The sequence below is a fragment of the Stegostoma tigrinum genome, chromosome 27 (assembly GCF_030684315.1).
Source record: "Stegostoma tigrinum isolate sSteTig4 chromosome 27, sSteTig4.hap1, whole genome shotgun sequence".
Classification (NCBI taxonomy): domain Eukaryota; kingdom Metazoa; phylum Chordata; class Chondrichthyes; order Orectolobiformes; family Stegostomatidae; genus Stegostoma; species Stegostoma tigrinum.
In genome coordinates, this window is record NC_081380.1 from 49425544 (window position 1) to 49444794 (window position 19251).

General features: G+C 45.0%; 1 protein-coding gene across 12 annotated transcripts in view; it reads right to left on the minus strand.

Annotated features, from left to right (window-relative positions):
• ncor1 (nuclear receptor corepressor 1) overlaps window positions 1-19251 on the minus strand; it is a 382757-nt gene that overhangs the window by 189003 nt on the left and 174503 nt on the right. For all 12 annotated transcript variants that reach the window (XM_048557338.2, XM_048557340.2, XM_048557334.2 and 9 more), the window contains one exon: window positions 3749-3879. In XM_048557338.2, the coding sequence (XP_048413295.1) occupies window positions 3749-3879 (131 nt within the window). The remainder of the gene's footprint in view (window positions 1-3748; window positions 3880-19251) is intronic.

The following is a 19251-nucleotide window of genomic DNA, read 5'->3' on the forward strand; positions in this document are numbered from 1 at the left end:
GGATCTGATTGAGGTTTACAAAATTATTAGGGGTATAGACAAGGTGGAGAGCAAGAAGCTTTTTCCCCCCCGAGAGTGGGGACTCAATTACTAGGGGTCATGAGTTCAAAGTGAGAGGAGGAAAGTTTATGGGAGATGTGCGTGGAAAGTTCTTTACGCAGAGGGTGGTGGGTGCCTGGAATGCATTGCCAGCGGAGGTGGTAGACACAGACACGATAGTGTCTTTTGAGCTGTATCTGGACAGGTACATGGATGGGCAGGGAGCAAAGGGATACAGGCCCTTAGAAAATAGATGACAAATTTAGACAGAGGATCTTGATTGGCACAGGCTTGAAGGGCCTGTTCCTGTGCTGTAATTTTCTTTGTTCTTTAATCCACATGCAACTAAATTTGCTCAGAACTACAGCTGTACCTTTATTGCTTGCATGTCTAGTTTGTCGTGAGTTGCTATTCCCAACATTACCACTAAATTTTTGGGCTCAATATACAAATACCAATATCATTGGCCACCGTGTTAAATTCTGCTAACAACACCATTGCTGTACCATATTAGAAAGGCCTTTTCTTTATTTTTACACAGGATTTGGGAGTTACGGTAAAGCCAGCATTTGTTGCCCATTCCTAAGTGGGCTTGAATTGAATGGCTGGATAGGTCATTTCAGGGGCCAGTCAACAGTCAAGCACATAGCTGTGGGTCTGGAGTCACATCTAGGCCAGACTGGACAAAGGCTCCAGATTTCAAGGATATTAGCGAACCAGTCAGGGTTTTCACAATTTGACAATGTTTACCAAGTCACAAAAGGGCTACAATTTCTTTACTTCCAAATGACTTTTTTTTTCACTGATTTCAAATTCCATCAGGCATAGTGGAACTTGAACTCACATTTGCAGAGCATTAGCCTAGGGGCTTGGAATTACCAATCCGATCACATGAGCACTATACAATCACTTCCCCATTACTGTAGCAATTCAACAAAGTCGCTCACCAAAACATCAAGGGGCAATTAGGTATGAGGACAAAAAACAGAGCTTGCCAACACTACCCACATCCTTTGAAGCAAATGAAAGAGTTATCTCATTCCAAGATAACAAAGTATGGGGCTGGATGAACACAGCAGGCCAAGCAACATCTTAGGAGCACAAAAGCTGACGTTTCGGGCTTAGACCCTTCATCAGAAAATCTTATTCCAAGTCTTGTAAGGAAGGATTTTGCAGAATGGCTCTTGAGAAGTCAATATTGCAAGTAGAATGAGTGCTAAACATCACGATTAAACTTTAGAAAAGCTCACAGCACAGGAAGAGACTGGTCGGTTGTCTCCATGCAGGGTCTAACAGCAACTCAGTCAATACCACTCCCTGTTCTATCTCATAGCCCTGAAGTACCCTTATTTTCACGTAAATGGATCTGGGTGGGATGCTCTTTGAAGGGTCGGTGTGGGATTAATGGGCCGAATAGCCTGCTTCCATGCTGGAGGGATTCTAAGATCTAAGATCTAATTGTTCAATTCCTTTTAGAAAGCCAGAAATGAACGTGCCTCCACACTAGAGAGACCATAAAGAACAGCAAAGAATAACCTAAAGATTAATACAGGAGAGAAAGATTAGAGTGCATCAGAAAATTAGCAAGAAATATATAAACAGAAAATAAAAATGTCTACAAGTAAAGCAAAGTCAGCATTGGTCCTACATAGTGTGTATCTAGGAATTAAAAACAATAAACAGGGAGTCAACAGAGTAACAGGTATTTTGTCTGTCTTCACTGTAAACGACACACTTACTAATCCAGAAATAACTGCATATCAGAAAGTGAAATAGAGGCAGAGATTTAAAACAACTACAATTGTTATGGCAAGGTTGCTGAGGCAATTTTAGCCTGAGATGAAGAACACTGAAACCCTAACTCTTCATTCAGTATAGTTGGGGTTTGTTTTGCTGACTGGGGTATTTCCCCATAAAGTATGGAAATCTCTGTAGATTAGATTAGATTCCCTACAGTGTGGCAACAGGCCCTTCAGTCCAACAAGTCCACACTGCCCCTTGAAGCATCCCACCCAGGCCCATCCCCCGAGAACCCAAACACCCCTGAACACTACGGGCAATTTAGCATGGCCTATCCACTTAGCCTGCACATCTTTGGACTGTGGGAGGAAACCAGAACACCCAGAGAGGAAACTCACGCAGACATGGGGAGAACGTGCAAACTCCACACAGACAGTCTCCCCAGGTTGGAATCGAACCTGGGTCCCTGGTGCTGTGAGGCTGCAGTGCTAACCACTGAGTCACCATGCCGCCCCTGTAGAAATCTCTGTAGCTATAAGAACATTGAACAGATTGCCATCATCTGGGCTGCTACTGACCGTTGCAAATGTTTACGCTTAATTTTTATAGAGTGTGTGAGGGTGCTAGGGAGCCAGGATGCAAGGGTGTCAGGGTAAAACAGCGTACGCGAGGGAGAGGGTGAGAGCAAACAAGAAAAAGCAAGAGGGGGTGACAGCAAGAGATAAAGGAGGTACATGATAAAAACCAAAAAGGAGACGATATTTTCAAAAGCAGACTTCTGCTTTTGGCAAGATTTCTAAAACTGTCAATTGATAGCATTCGTTATAATGCCTAAAATCAAACATTTGAGAAAGCTGTAAATTGGAATTTTGAATTTACTGATGTGAATCAATCTAGGAGATGCTGCTGAAATTTTGAAACATGTACTGCTTCCAACAAACTACCTCAAAAGTATCTCTTTAGCAAGGATAAATTTATCGACAAGTGTGAAGTGATATAATTTGGGAGATCAAATGCAACAGGAAAGTATACAGTAAATGGCAGAACCCTTTCAATGAAATACAAAGGGAACTAGGGGAACAAGTCCATAGGTCCCTCAAAGTGGCAATACAATCAAATAAGGTATTAAAGGAGGTCTATGTCATGCTTGCCTTCATCGGTCAGAGCACTCAGCGTAAAAGTTGACAAGTCATGACGCAGCTATATAAAACTTCAGTTAGGTCACACTGGAGTACTATATGCAGTTCTGGTTGCCACATGATAGGAAGGATGTGGAGGCTTTGGAGAGGATGCAAATGAATTATATCAAGATGTTGCATTGATTGCAGTATATTAGCTAGGAGAGGGTGGACACACTTGGATTATTCTTGCTATAGCATCACAGGTTGAGGAGTGACCTGATAGCAGTACACAAAATTAAGAGCAGCGCGGACAGGGTGGTTAAGCAGTCATTTTCCCAGGGTAGAAATGTCAAACACGAGGGTGCATTGGTTTGAGGTGAGGGGGGAAAGTTTAAAGGAGATGTGCAAGGCAACTATGTTTTTTTTAAAAGCACATAGGATGGTAAGTGCCTGGAACATGCTACCAAGGAAGGTGGTAGAAGCAGATAGCAACATTTAAAAGACGTTTAGACAGATACACAGCCAGGGCAGGTAACTGAGGGATAGGAACCTGCAGGCAGTTGGAATTAGTTCAGAATGGCATCATGGTCAGCACAGACTTATAGGCTGAAGAGCCTGCTCCTCTGCTGTACTGTTCTATGCTCCATATAAAAATTTTGGGGTACAGGATGGATCTGCAATAAACTAAGCTTTCTATTATAGCAGTGCTTCAGTGTATCATGCTTATACAGAAAGTGAGAAGAAAGCAAACACAAAGGGCATTCTGGGACCCAGTGCCTCTCCCAAATGTATGCACAACTGTTCAAATGATTAGTAATTTCTGGAGTGGGTCCTATTAGTTTTCTGACCTTTGAGGTTCTTCTTTATCATCTTTCTCCTCTTCCTTCTTCTCGTCCTTTTCTTCTCTCTCTACTTTTTCAACTTTTTCCTCTTCTTTTTCAGTTTCTTTTTCTTCTTGTGAGGGGCGAGAAATTTGTTGCTGTAAATCAAAAGAGTGGTTTGAGTGTAATACCAGACAGCCTGTGACCAGTAACCATGCAAGTGTCCTCAAAAGCAGTTTCATTCTAGTACCCGACGACACAACAGCAAAGTTGTTACAGATGTGAAATGTGGTGAACTATTATTTGTCTTAAGTTACTATTAGCTTTTTAAAGTACCTTCAGCCTACTTGAGGCCACCGTTCTCCTCGGAAAAGATCACAGAAATATCAATCAGTAAAATATCCAAAGAACAATGTTCCGTATTAAAAAAAATGAGATGGTAAATTCCTTGGGTCAAAGGATCCTTTCTTTAATATCTAAATATCAACCATTGAAAGAAAAGCCCAACAAGCATTGAAGAAAATGCTTATTTGAACTGTATCAAAGTAAGGGAACAAATGTTCAGCCTTTAGGAAGTCTTAGCACCTTAAAACTGCAGGCACTTCTTTCAAAAACCTATGGTTTTAATAAAAGTCACTCTGCAGACATTCACAAACCATTTGTCAATTGTATTTCATTGTCTGATGTTTGGGAGACATTTCAATAAACCACTGCGCTAAACAGAGGTATATGTTTATCTGTAAAAATAGTGATATAGTTTCCTAGAATTCGCCAGTAGGTATCCAATTCTAGCCAAGCCCATTTCAAGCCTAGGTTTAGTCTCCTACATCCTTATGACCCATTACAAAGCCTGGCTAAACAAAGCTGCAAGGAAAACATATCCAAAACTTAAATAGTCAAAACAGGAAAAAGGAATTAAAAATAATAATAATTGGAACTGAGCCTATACTGTAACATCCTATGACTTTATTACATTTCCTCTCCTCCTTTTATCACGTATTCCGCTAGGCAATCTGCGCCTCAATTTTAAGCATTGGTCACAGGAAAACTCACCGAATACAAACTAGGAGTAAATGAGCCATTTTCAGGTTGTCAGACTTGTACTGCTGTGGTGCTGCAGGATCAGCATGGCTCCTCAGCTATTTCCAAACTATATTCTGATTTTGATAAAGGAATGCAGTGTAAAGAATTCAAATTTGTTTACAATACAATGTTGATTGGAAAGAACGTTGAGAAAAAGACGCAAGTCCGCAAAGCATCACAGATCACAGACAAGTTAAACTGGTAGGCAAGGAAGTGGCAGATGGAGAGTCATGTTGGGTAGTGTGAGGTTACACACTATGGTTAAGTAGTGATTTATGGCATCATGGACTTTTAAATAGATACAAAATGCAAAAAAGTTACGGTGAATACTTATAAAACACTACAGCAGTCTCTGTTTACACATCAACTCAAAGATACCAAGATAATAAAATGTGAGGCTGGATGAACACAGCAGGCCTAGCAACATCTCAGGAGCACAAAAGCTGACGTTTCGGGCCTAGACCCTTCATCAGAGAGGGGGATGGGGAGAGGGAACTGGAATAAATAGGGAGAGAGGGGGAGGCGGACCGAAGACGGAGAGTAAAGAAGATAGGTGGAGAGAGTGTAGGTGGGGAGGTAGGGAGGGGATAGGTCAGTCCAGGGAAGACGGACAGGTCAAGGAGGTGGGATGAGGTTAGTAGGTAGCTGGGGGTGCGGCTTGGGGTGGGAGGAAGAGATGGGTGAGAGGAAGAACCGGTTAGGGAGGCAGAGACAGGTTGGACTGGTTTTGGGATGCAGTGGGTGGGGGGGGAAGAGCTGGGCTGGTTGTGTGGTGCAGTGGGGGGAGGGGACGAACTGGGCTGGTTTAGGGATGCAGTAGGGGAAGGGGAGATTTTGAAACTAGTGAAGTCCACATTGATACCATATGGCTGCAGGGTTCCCAGGCGGAATATGAGTTGCTGTTCCTGCAACCTTCGGGTGGCATCATTGTGGCACTGCAGGAGGCCCATGACGGACATGTCATCTAGAGAATGGGAGGGGGAGTGGAAATGGTTTGCGACTGGGAGGTGCAGTTGTTTGTTGCGAACTGAGCGGAGGTGTTCTGCAAAGCGGTCCCCAAGCCTCCGCTTGGTTTCGCCAATGTAGAGCAAGCCGCACCGGGTACAGTGGATGCAGTATACCACATTGGCAGATGTGCAGGTGAACCTCTGCTTAATGTGGGATGTCATCTTGGGGCCTGGGATGGGGGTGAGGGAGGAGGTGTGGGGACAAGTGTAGCATTTCCTGCGGTTGCAGGGGAAGGTGCCGGGTGTGGTGGGGTTGGAGGGCAGTGTGGAGCGAACAAGGGAGTCACGGAGAGAGTGGTCTCTCCGGAAAGCAGACAGGGGAGGGGATGGAAAAATGTCTTGGGTGGTGGGGTCGGATTGTAAATGGCGGAAGTGTCAGAGGATAATGCGTTGTATCCGGAGGTTGGTGGGGTGGTGTGTGAGAACGAGGGGGATCCTCTTGGGGCGGTTGTGGCGGGGGCGGGGTGTGAGGGATGTGTTGCGGGAAATACGGGAGACGCGGTCAAGGGCGTTCTCGATCACTGTGCGGGGAAAGTTGCGGTCTGCACATCTGCCAATGTGGTATACTGCATCCACTGTACCCAGTGCGGCTTCCTCTACATTGGGGAAACCAAGCGGAGGCTTGGGGACTGCTTTGCAGAACACCTCCGCTCAGTTCGCAACAAACAACTGCACCTCCCAGTCGCAAACCATTTCCACTCCCCCTCCCATTCTCTAGATGACATGTCCATCATGGGCCTCCTGCACTACCACAATGATGCCACCCGAAGGTTGCAGGAACAGCAACTCATATTCCGCCTGGGAACCCTGCAGCCATATGGTATCAATGTGGACTTCACCAGTTTCAAAATCTCCCCTTCTCCTACTGCATCCCTAAACCAGCCCAGTTCGTCCCCTCCCTCCACTGCACCACACAACCAGCCCAGCTCTTCCCCCCACCCACTGCATCCCAAAACCAGTCCAACCTGTCTCTGCCTCCCTAACCGGTTCTTCCTCTCACCCATCCCTTCCTCCGACCCCAAGCCGCACCCCCCAGCTACCCACTAACCTCATCCCACCTCCTTGACCTGTCCGTCTTCCCTGGACTGACCTATCCCCTCCCTACCTCCCCACCTACACTCTCTCCACCTATCTTCTTTACTCTCCATCTTCGGTCCGCCTCCCCCTCTCTCCCTATTTATTCCAGTTCCCTCTCCCCATCCCCCTCTCTGATGAAGGGTCTAGGCCCGAAACGTCAGCTTTTGTGCTCCTGAGATGCTGCTTGGCCTGCTGTGTTCATCCAGCCTCACATTTTATTATCTTGGAATTCTCCAGCATCTGCAGTTCCCATTAACTCAAAGATACCTACTGCCCTCTGGAAGCTTCCTATAAATTACAGAATCCCTACAATGTCGAAACAGGCCATTCAGCCCAACAAGTCCACACTGACCCTCCAAAGAGCATCCCACCCAGACCCATCTCCCTACCCTTTCCCTGTAACTCTACATTTCCCATGGCTAATGCACCTAAACTGTACATCCATGAATACTATGGGCAATTTAGCATGGACAATCCACCTAATCTGCATATCTTGAGTGTGGGAGGAAACCAGGACACCTGGTAGAAATCCATGCAGACACAGGAAGAATATACAAGCTCCACACAGACAATCGCCTGATGGTGGAACCAAACCCAGGTCTCCTGGCACTGTGAGGCAGCAGCACTAACCACAGAGCCACTGTGCCAGCTCACTAGCTTTTAGGCTATTGATAAATGGTGCACCAGTCTTCACTGTTGCAGACACTTACAGTGCTCTAGAAATTCCACATTAGAGCCTTGTTGACAAGACCTTTTCAATTCCTTCACAGGTGGTGGGTGTTGCTGCCAAGATCAATATCTATTACTAACTCTCACTGCCCTTGGGAAGATGGTTTTGAGCTGCCTCCTTGAACCAGTGCAAGTGTAGCAATTTGGTACAGCTGAGTGGCTTGCTGAGGCATTTCAGAGAGCAGCTAATAGTCAGCCATATTGCTGTTGGCCAAGAACCTCCTATGGTGCAGACTGGATGGGAATGACAGATTTCCCAGTTAACTCAAAAATCTGTGGTGATCATGACTCAGATGAGTTTTGTTTTCAAATTGCAAATGAATTTATAAACAGAAATGAAATTTCTCCAGTTGTCATGGTGGGGCTTGAGCTTTTATTTCCAGGTCATTAGCCCAGGCTATCGGACTACCAACCTAGAAACAAATATGTTACTATTGTACCATTTAGATGAAGGAGTATTTGGGAATGAGAAATAGCTGGACCATGCTGAGTAAATGAATATTAGCTCATCTTTTAAGTCATACTTTAATCCCTATTTTGGGATAAACTATTATGTCTTTTTATATAATGGCTGCTGCTTACGTAAATTGTCACACTGTAATTATACGCTTTTCCATCTGCTCTCTCCTTTTTTACTCTGTAATTCTTTCCCCCTTGTGTGTTTTCCTGTTCCATATTCATTTATCCCTCTATCTGTCTTTCATTCTCTTTCACTTCTCCACTCCTTTGTTTTTCTTTCTTATTTGCTTTCATTTCTCCTTTTGTTTCTCCTGTTTCACTTGGTCTTGGTTTATCCTTTTCTGCTGTTTCGCTGTCTTTTTACTTCAATGTTTTTTCCTGTTTTATTTAATCCTTTAAGTGATATGTTATTTTGGTACTGCCAGTGGTGGCTGGGGCTTCTGGGATCTGGAGGAGTAGGCTAAAGCTGTAATGACAAGATGCTGTCATACAAGGAGAAGTTCCAGCCTCGGGCAACTGTTTGTGCACAGTTTGCACGTTTTGCCCGTGTCATTCTCCCCGGGTTTCCTCCGGGTACTCCAGTTTCCTCCCACAGTCCAAAGATGTGCAGGCTAGGTGGATTGGCCATGTTAAATTGCCGTAGCGTTCAGGGGTGTGTGAGTTATAGGGGGATGGGTCCGGGTGGGATGCTCCGAAGGACGGTGTGGACTTGTTGGGCCGAAGGGCCTGTTTCCACACTGTAGGGAATCTATTCTAATCTAAATCTAATCTAATCTAAATACAAAATAATCAAGGGTTAAAGTAGTTAGAGGGAGGTGGCGGAGTGAGAGGAAATGTAATGGGGAAAACTAATGGGGCTAAAGGCCAATTAGGCCCATGTACTGTTTGGATTGCATCCTAGGATTTTGTTATAGAATTTTTGTTATAAGGATCTTTGATTCTGGAGAAACCCTGGAGAATTGGAAAATTGCCAATGTAACAAATGCATACAAAAGGGAGAGAGATAAAAAATAGCTTAACATCTGTCATTGGGAAAATGTTAAAGTCTATTTTAAAGGATGTTATAGAGCATTTAGAAATATATAAAATAATCAAATGGGTCAATATGGTTTCTTGAAGAGGAAAGCATTCCTGACAAATTTATTAGAATTGTTTCGAGGTGGTAGCAAAAAGGATAGATAAAAAAAATGTAATATTTTCTAATTTTCAAAAAACATTTGATACCACATGTAAGGCTGCTTAATAAAATAAGTGCCTATATGTTGGAGGTAGTATACCAACACATTGTGTTGGGATAAGGGGTCATTTTCAACTTGGCAACCTGTAACCAGAAGCGTGCCACAGGGATCAGTGTTGGAGCCCACAATTAGTCATGTGTTTGTTAACAATTCAGATGAGGCAGTTTAATATACCATCACCAAAATTATGAAAGACAAAAAAAAGGTTGGATGGCAAGTTATGAGGATTATATGATGAGTCTATAGTGAGATATAGAACATAGAACATTACAGCACAGTACAGGCCCTTCGGCCCTCGATGTTGTGCCGACCTGTCATACCAATCTGAAGCCTTCTACACTATTCCACGTACGACCATATGCTTATCCAATGATGACCTAAATGTACCTAAAGTTGGCGAATCTACTACCGTTGCAGGCAAAGCGTTCCATTCCCTTACTACTCTGAGTAAAGAAACTACCTCTGACATCTGTGCTATATCTTTCACCCCTCAATTTAAAGCTATGCCCCCTCTTGCTCGCTGTCACCATCCTAGGAAAAACGCTCTCCCTATCCATCCTATCTAACCCTCTGATTATTTTATATGTCTCAATCAAGTCACATCTCAACCTTCTTCTCTCTAATGAAAACAGTCTCAAGTCCCTCAGCCTTTCCTCGTAAGACCTTCCCTCCATACCAGGCTACATCCTAGTAAATCTCCTCTGCACCCTTTCCAAAGCTTCCAAATCCCTCTTATAATGCGGTGACCAGAAGTGTACGCAATACTCCAAGTGCAGCCGCACCAGAGTTTTGTACAGCTTTACCATAACCTCTTGGTTCCGGAACTCGATCCTTCTATTAATGAAAGCTAAAACACTGTATGCCTTCTTAACAGCCCCGTCAACCTGGGTGGCAACTTTCAAGGATTTGTGTACATGGACACAGAGATCTCTCTGCTCATCTACACTACTAAGAATCTTACCATTAGCCCTGTACTTTGCATTCCGGTTACTCCTACCAAAGTGCATCACCTCACACTTGTCTGCATTAAACTCCATTTGCCACCTCTCAGCCCAGCTCTGCAGCTTATCTATGTCTCTCTGCAACCTACAGCATCCTTCGTCACTATCCACAACTCCACCCACCTTAGTGTCGTCTGCAAATTTACTAACCCATCCTTCTACGCCCTCATCCAGGTCATTTATAAAAATGACAAACAGCAGTGGACCCAACACCGACCCACCGACTAGTAACTGGTCTCCAGGATGAACATTTCCCATCAACTACCACCTTCTTTCAGCAAGCCAATTTCTGATCCAAACTACTATATCTCCCACAATCCCATTCCTCTGCATTTTGTACAATAGCCTACTGTGGGGAACCTTATCGAACGCCTTGCTGAAATCCATATACTCCACATCAACCGGTTTACTCTCATCTACCTGTTTGGTCACCTTCTCAAAGAATTCAATAAGGTTTGTGAGGCACGACCTACCCTTCACAAAACAGTGCTGACTATCCCGAATCAATTTATTCTTTTCTAGATGATTATAAATCCTATCCCTTATAACCTTTTCCAACACTTCACCAACAACTGAGGTAAGGCTCACTGGTCTGTAATTACCAGGGTTGTCTCTACTCCCCTTCTTGAACAGGGGAACCACATTTCCTATCCTCCAGTCGTCTGGCACTATTCCTGTAGACAATGACGAGTTAAAGATCAATGCCAAAGGCTCGGCAATCTCCTCCCGGCTTCCCAGAGGATCCTAGGATAAATCCCATCTGGCGCAGGGGACTTGTATCTTCACCCTCTGTAGGATTTCTAATACCTCTTCCTTGTGAACCTCAATCCCACCCAGTCTAGTAGCCTGTATCTCAGTATTCTCGACAACATTGTCGTTTTCTAGAGAGAACACTGTTGAAAAATATTCATTTAGTGCTTCCCCTATCTCCTCTGACTCCACACACAACTTACCACTACTATCCTTGATTGGCCCTAATCTTACTTTCATCATTCTTTTATTCCTTAAATACCCATAGAAAGCCTTAGGGTTTACCCTGATCCTATCCACCAACAACTTCTCATGTCTCCTCCTGGCTCTTCTGAGCTCTCTCTTTAGGTCTTTCCTGGCTACCTCGTTGCCTTCAAGCGCCCTAACTGAGCCTTCACATCTCATCCTAACATAAGCTGCCTTCTTCCTCTTGACCAGAGATTCTACCTCCTTCGTAAACCAACACTCCCACGCTCTACAGCTTCCTCCCTGCCTGATAGGTACATACTTATCTAGGACACACAGGAGCTTTTCCTTGAATAAGCTCCACATTTCTAATGTGCCCATCCCTTGCAGTTTCCTTCCCCATCCTCTGCTCCCTAAATCTTGCCTAATCTCATTGTAATTGCCTTTCCCCCAGCTATAACTCTTGCCCAGTGGTATGCACCTATCCCTTTCCATCACTAAAGTAAACATAACAGAATTGTGATCGCTATCACCAAAGTGCTCACTTACTTCCAAATCTAACACCTGGCCAGGCTCGTTACCCAGTACCAAATCTAATCTTCCTCTCCTCCCCTTTGCCCTGACTCCATCCGCTCTCCCAAACCCACCACCTCCTGTCAGGTATTCACCATCCCTCCTAATGTTCCACTCGCTGATGCTGAATGCTCCATAATCAGCAAAGGACTTAGCTATTTCCCTCTGCGTCCCCACCTTAAATTTCTGGCACGACAGGACGTTGAACTCTTCTTCTGCCGTCTTTGACTCCGTGTCTATTTCTTTGGGCAACTGTCCCCTCCCCGACCAACTGACCACTTCACCCAGTTCCAACGCTCTCCCTCCACTTAGATCCTTCCCTCCGGCCTTTTACCTGCACTCAATCTGTTCATTGAGAACTGTTGATGTGACACTAGTTGCCTCAATTTTGCTGCCCCTCTCAACAAATCCAACCTAGCTCCCTCCAGAACTGGCTGCACTCCGTGCACTCAGATTTAACCCTGACTTTGTCATTAAGCCTGCCTATAAGGGTGGTGCTGTTGTAGTCTGGCGTACTGACCTCTACCTCGCAGAGCGCCAGCTCTCAGATACCGCCTCCTACCTTCCCCTGGGCCATGACCCCATCATGGCCATTGTATATCCTACGGTAATGGATCTCATTTCATTCAGTGATCTCCCCACTTCCACTTCCAAGCTGACAGTCCTCCAACTCTGCACAGCTTGTTTCTACCTGCTGCCAAAATCCACAGACAGGACTGTCTGGGTAGACCCATTGTTTCAGCCTGCTCGTGCCCCACAGAACTCATCTCTTCCTACCTTGATTCAGTCTTCTCTCCCTGGTCCAATCCCTGCCCATGCACATCCGTGATTCCACTGACGCCTTATGCCACTTTCAAAACTTCCATTTTGCAGGTTCCAGCCACCTCTTCTTTACCATGGATGTGCAATCCCTTTACAAGTCCATTCCCCATCAGGAGGGTCTTAGGGCTCTCCGCTTCTTCCTGGAGCAAAGGCCTGAACCATCCCCACCTACCACCACCCTCCTCTTCTGCTTGGCTGAGCTTGCCCTCACCCTCAACAACTTCACTTTTAACTCTTCCCATTTTCTTCAGGTAAGAGGGGTTGCCATGGGTACCTGCATGGGCTCCAGCTATGCCTTTCTCTTCATTTGGTATGTGGAACTTTCTTTGTTCTAGTCCTATTCCGGCCCTCACCCACAACTTTTTTTTCCGATACATCGATAGTATCAGTGCTGCTTCCTTCTCTCGTCTGGAATTGGAAAACTTCATCAATTTCGCCTCCAATTTCCACCCTGCCCTCACCTTCACCTGGTCTATCTGTGACTCCTCCCTTCCATTCCTTGACATTTCTGTTTGCATTTCTAGGGTTAGACTGGCCACTAATATCCACTTCAAACCCAATGACTCCCACAGCTATCTGGACTAGACATGATCAATCCCTGCTTCCTGTAAAGACTCCAACCCATTCTTTCCGTTCTTCCATCTCATATGTTCAGATGAGGCCAACTTCGACAAGGGAGCCTCCAAAATATCCACCTTCCTCAACCGAGGGTTCCTCAACTCCATTGTTGGCAGGGCCCTCAATCAGATCCGACCCATTTCCTGCACTTCCGCCCCCATCCTTTCTCTCCCCTTCTGCAACAGAGATAGGGTTCCCCTTATCCTCACCTATCATCCCACCAGCATCCACATCCAGAAGATCATCAGATGCCATTTCCGCCACCTCCAGCGAGATTTCACCATTTGACACATATTCCCCTCCCCGCCTCGCCTTTTGCAGGCACCATTCCCTCCATGACACCCTGTTTCACACGTCCTTCACCCCAACACACCCCCACAACCCTATGGCACCTTCCCCTATAACGGGTGAAGGTGCAAAACCTGCCCATTTACCTCCTCCCTTCCCAGTATCCAAGGGCCTAAATACACCTTCCAGGTGAAGCAACATTTTACCTGCACTTCCCAGGATCTAGTCTACTGCATTTGCTGTTCACAATGTGGTCTCCTCTATTTTGGGGAAATGAAGCATAGACTTGGCGACTGCTTTGCAGAACATCTATGCTCTGCTCGCAAAAAAGAGCCTGAACTACCTTAGATAACAAGGTGTGGAGCTGGATGAACACAGTAGACCAAGCAGCATCAGAGGAGCAGGAAAGCTGACGTTTTGGGTCTGGACCCTTCTCCCTGTTGCTTGCCACTTTAATGAGCCACCCTGCTCCCTGGCCAACATCTCTGTCTCTAGCTTGCTACAGTGTTCCAGCGAAGCCCAGTGCAAACTGGAGGAACAGTGCCTCATTTTCCGCTTGGGGACCTTATAACCCTCCGGGTTGAGTTCAATAATTTTAGGGCCTAAACTCTCCTTTGTCCCAGCCCCCACCCCACACACATGACCTTGTTATCACATAGTAATTAACAACAGGCGGTGCATAATGGCCTATCCAATCGTTTACTCCCTACCCCCACTTCCCTATTTTCTGCATATAAACTGATGTTTTCCCAGCCACCATCAGTTCTGAAGAGGAGTCTAGGCCCAAAATGTCAGCTTTCCTGCTCCTCTGATGCTGCTTGACCTGCTGTGTTCATCCAGCTCTACACCTTGTTATCTCAGCAATTGCTATGTTAGCCTTAATTGCAGTGAAGTCAGATGCCTAGAATTGAGACATCTCACTGCAACTGGAGAGTGAGACAATACCTGGAACAGTGCGCCCAGTTTTGGTCTCCATACTTAAGAGAAGACATATTTGTCTTGGATGGGGTACAAAACTAATCATTATTCAGGAAAGTGGAGTAGAGTGCTTGACAAGATTGATGGTGCAAGGCTCAATGTTCAGAACTGGTACCCAAGGCTCAGAAGTTTGATTTGATGAGTATGACCATGTCCCAGACACCACCATCACCATTGCTGGATCTGCCCTGTCACACCAGGTAGGACAGGTTAAACATGGGCAAGAAAACCTCTAGCTGAGTATGATGTACCATGCTCCTTCGGCTGATGAATCAGTGCTCTTTCACGTTGAACAAGAATTGGAGGAAGCACCAAGGGCGGCAAGGATGTAGCGTGTACTCTAGGTGAGGGGGTTTCAACATCTGCCACCGAGAATGGCTTGGCAGTAGGTGGAATGGACTGGTTGGGTACTAAAGGACATAACTACAAGACTGGGTCTGTAGCAGGTACCAAGTGAAGCAACAAGAGGCAAAAGCATACGCGATCTCATCCCTACCTACCTATCAGTTGCAGGTGCATCTATCCATGACAGTGTCTTCAAGAATGACCACCACACAGTCCTTGTGGAGATAAAGTCCCACCTTCACATTGAGAATACTTTTTATCATGTTGTGTGGCACTAATATGTATTAAATGGGACAGACTTTGAACAAATCTAACGACTCAAGACTAGGCAGCCATGGGGTGCCATGGTTCATCAATAACAGCAGAATTGTACTCTAGCACAATTTGCAACTCATGGCCAACATATCCCCAACCATTACCATTAGGACAAGGGATTAACACTGGTTCAATGGTATGTGCAGGAGGACATGCCAGGACCAGCACCAGGCATACCTGAAAATGGTGACGCTACCAAACAGGATTACTTGCATGCCAAACAGCATAAGCAGTGACTGACAGAGTTAAGCAATCCTACAACCAAAAGATCAGATCTAAAGGTCCACAGTCCTGCTACACACAACCGTGAATGGTGCTGAACAATTAAACAATTCACTGGAGGAGGTGGCTTCACAAATACTCCCATTGTTAATAATTGAGGAACCCAACACATCAGTGCAAAAAGCAGAAGTAAAGCATTCACAGCAATTTTCAGTGAGAAGTGCCAAGTGGATTATCGATCTCAGCCTCTTCCAGTGGTCCCCAGGACTACTGATACCAGTTTTTGGCCAATTTGATTAATTCCGTACGATATCAAGAAACAGTTGGAGACACTGGATACTGCAAAGGCTATGGAATCTGCCACTTTACATCAATAGTACTGAACACTTGTGCTCTAGGTCTTGTTGCTCTCTTAGCCAAGCTGTTCCAATACATTTAGAATACTGGCATCAACCCAACAGTGTGGACAATTGCCCAGGTATGTCCTGTACACAGCAAGTGGAACAACTCACAACTCAGTCAATTGCCTCATAATTAGTCTGCTGTCAATTACCAAGGTGATGGAAGGTATTATCAACAATACCATCAAGCAGCACCTACTGAGTGAGATAATAAAATGTGAGGCTGGATGAACACAGCAGGCCAAGCAGCATCTCAGGAGCACAAAAGCTGACGTTTCGGGCCTAGACCCTTCATCAGAGAGCCTCTCTGATGAAGGGTCTAGGCCCGAAACGTCAGCTTTTGTGCTCCTGAGATGCTGCTTGGCCTGCTGTGTTCATCCAGCCTCACATTTTATTATCTTGGAATCTCCAGCATCTGCAGTTCCCATTATCTCTCACCTACTGAGTGAGGCCCATTTTGGGTTCCATCAGGGCCACCCAGCTCCAGACTTCGTTCAAATATGGACAAAAGAGCTGAATTTTGTACTGAGGTGAGAGTCACAGCCCTTGACTGCAAGGCGGCATTCAACCAAGTGTGGCATCATCAAGGACAGAAATGGCTAGCACGAGGGGTCATAGTTTTAAGCTGTTTGGAGGAAAGTATAGAGGGGATGTCAGAGGCAGGTTCTTTACGCAGAGAGTTGTGAGAGCATGGAATGCGTTGCCAGCAGCTGTTGTGGAAGCAAGGTCATTGGGGTCATTTAAGAGACTGCTGGACATGTATATGGTCACAGAAATTTGAGGGTGCATACATGAGGATCAATGGTCGGCACAACATTGTGGGCTGAAGGGCCTGTTCTGTGCTGTACTGTTCTATGTTCTATGTTCTATGTTCTATGGAGCCCCAGCAAACCTGGGATCAATGGGTATCGGGGGCAAACTCTCTGCCGGTTAGAGTCATATGTGGCATATAGGAAGATGGTTGTTGGAGGTCTGTCATCTCATTTCTAGGACATCTCTGCAGAAGCCTCAGGGTCAAGCCCTATGTCCAACCAAATTCAGTTGCTTCATCAATGACCTTCCCTCCATCATAACATAGGGATGTTTGCCAATTATTAAACAATATTCATCACAACTTGTGACTTCTCAAATACTGAAGCAGTCCATATTCAAGTGCAACAAGTTCTGGACAATATCCAGGCTTGGACTGGCAAGTTGCAAATAATGCTTGTGTCACACAAATGCCAGGCAATGACCACCTCCAACAAGGCACAATCTAACAGCTGTCCTATGATATTCAATGGTGTCACCATCACTGAAGCCCCCACTATCAACATCCTGGGGGTTATAACTGACCAGAAACTCAACTGAATTTGCCACATAAATATAGTGGCTACAAGAGAAGGTCAGAGGCTAGGAATACTGCAGCGAATAACATCTCCAGACACCCCAAAGGCCTTTCAGCATCTACAAAGCACAAGTCAGAAGTGTAATGGCATTCTTCCCATTTGCCTGGATGGGTGCAGCTCCAATAACACTCAAGATGCTTTCCACCATCCAGTTCTCTTGGCTGGCATCGTATCTACAACTTCCATTACTGACACTCATTTGCAGCCGAGTACACTATACGATGGACTGCGGAAATTCACCCAAGCACCTTCCAAACCCACGTTCACTTCCAGTTAGAAGGACAAGGCAGCGGATATATGGTAACACCACTACCTGCAACTTCTCCTCCAAGCCACTCAATCCCCTGGCTCGGAAATATGCCTCAGTCCATTCAGTGTTATGGTCATAATCCTGGAATTCCCTCCTTCCAAGCTTTGTGGGTCAACCGACAGAACATGTACTGCAGTGGATCAAGAGGCAGCACGCCAGTATTTCTCAAGGACAACTAAGAATGGGCAATGAATGCTGGCCAGCCAGCAATGGCCAGGTCCCACAAGTGAGTAAAGAAGAAAGGACAACACCATGTTTTTAAGCTGTGACCACTAGCTCTTCATTCTCCCATAAGAATCAATCCCTTGCACAACCTTCTGGTCAAGTTCCATCAGCACCTTAAATGTTTCAATTAAGTTACCTCCAGATGATACAGGCCTAGTCTGCCTAGGCTTTCCTCATAACCTGCTCATTCAGGGTACTGGTGCAATAAATCTTCTGTGAACTGCTTTCAACACATTAAGACCCTCCTGTAAGTATGGTTTACGGTACTTCAGCTGCAGTCTCACCAATTCCCTATACAACTGAAGCATAACTTCCTTAGTCTTGCATTTAGTTCCCCTCACAATAAACCATAACATGCCTAATTACTTACATACCTGTGTGCTAACCTTCAACGATTCGCGCATTTGGAAAGTCATATCTCCTTGCATCTCAGAGCTCTGCAACATCTCACCATCTAGATAATATGCTTTCCTATTCATTCTGCCAAAATGAACAATTTTGTCTTTCCCACATTGTACTCCATTTGCGAGATCTTTGTCTATCCACATGACCTGTCTATATCCTTTTTTAGGTTCCTGATGTCAACTTTACAACTCATTTATCTTGGTGTCATCAGCAAATTTAACTACATACTTTTGGTCCCATCATTCAAATCATTTATGTAAATTGTAAAGAGTTGAGAGCGCAGCACCAGCTCCCATGACATACCACTTGTGACATCCTATCAGCCTGAGAAAGACCCAGTATTTTCCACACTCTGCTTCCTTCTTTTATCTGTGCCAATGTTAACACCCAACACCATAAGCTTTTATTCTCTGCATTAACCTTTGATGTGGGATCTTATCAGATGCCTTCTGGAAAAGGGCTTCGGCAATTCACAACTGACAGCAAAATGGAAATGTCCCGGGGAAAGAGAAAAGTTTGTGCATTGCAAGTTTGGTGTAATTGGAGAGGAGCAGTCTGAGTGATCTGTCCAGTCTGATCAGCATAATGCAGTCAGGAAGATCAGGCTGTGTGCACATCCATGCATTCCTGTTCACTTTTTCAGAACAGTATGCCTTTCTTCATCTCTCCTTTTCAAAAGCATGGGGTTACATCTCCCATCGTCCATTTGCCAAGATTTTTACCGCATCTATAGGGTTTTGGAATGATAATCAATGCATCCACTATTTCCACGGCCACCTCTTTGTGTGTTGTGGGATGTAGATTATCAGATCCTCAGAATTTATCAGATTTCAAACCCATTAATTTCACCAGTATATTTTTTTCTTTACTAATACCAGGTAAGGATGGTAGATTCCCTTCTGTTAAGGTCAGTAGTGAATCAGATGGGTTTTTCTTTTAAATGACAACTAACTACTTACATGGTCACCACAACCGAGTCTAGCTTTACATTTCAGATTTTAATTAATTGAATTTAAATTCCATCAGCTGTTGTGGTGGGATCTGAAGCTGTAACACCAGAGTGTTATTCAGGACCTCAAAATGGCTCATCCAGAGATAATATCACAATAT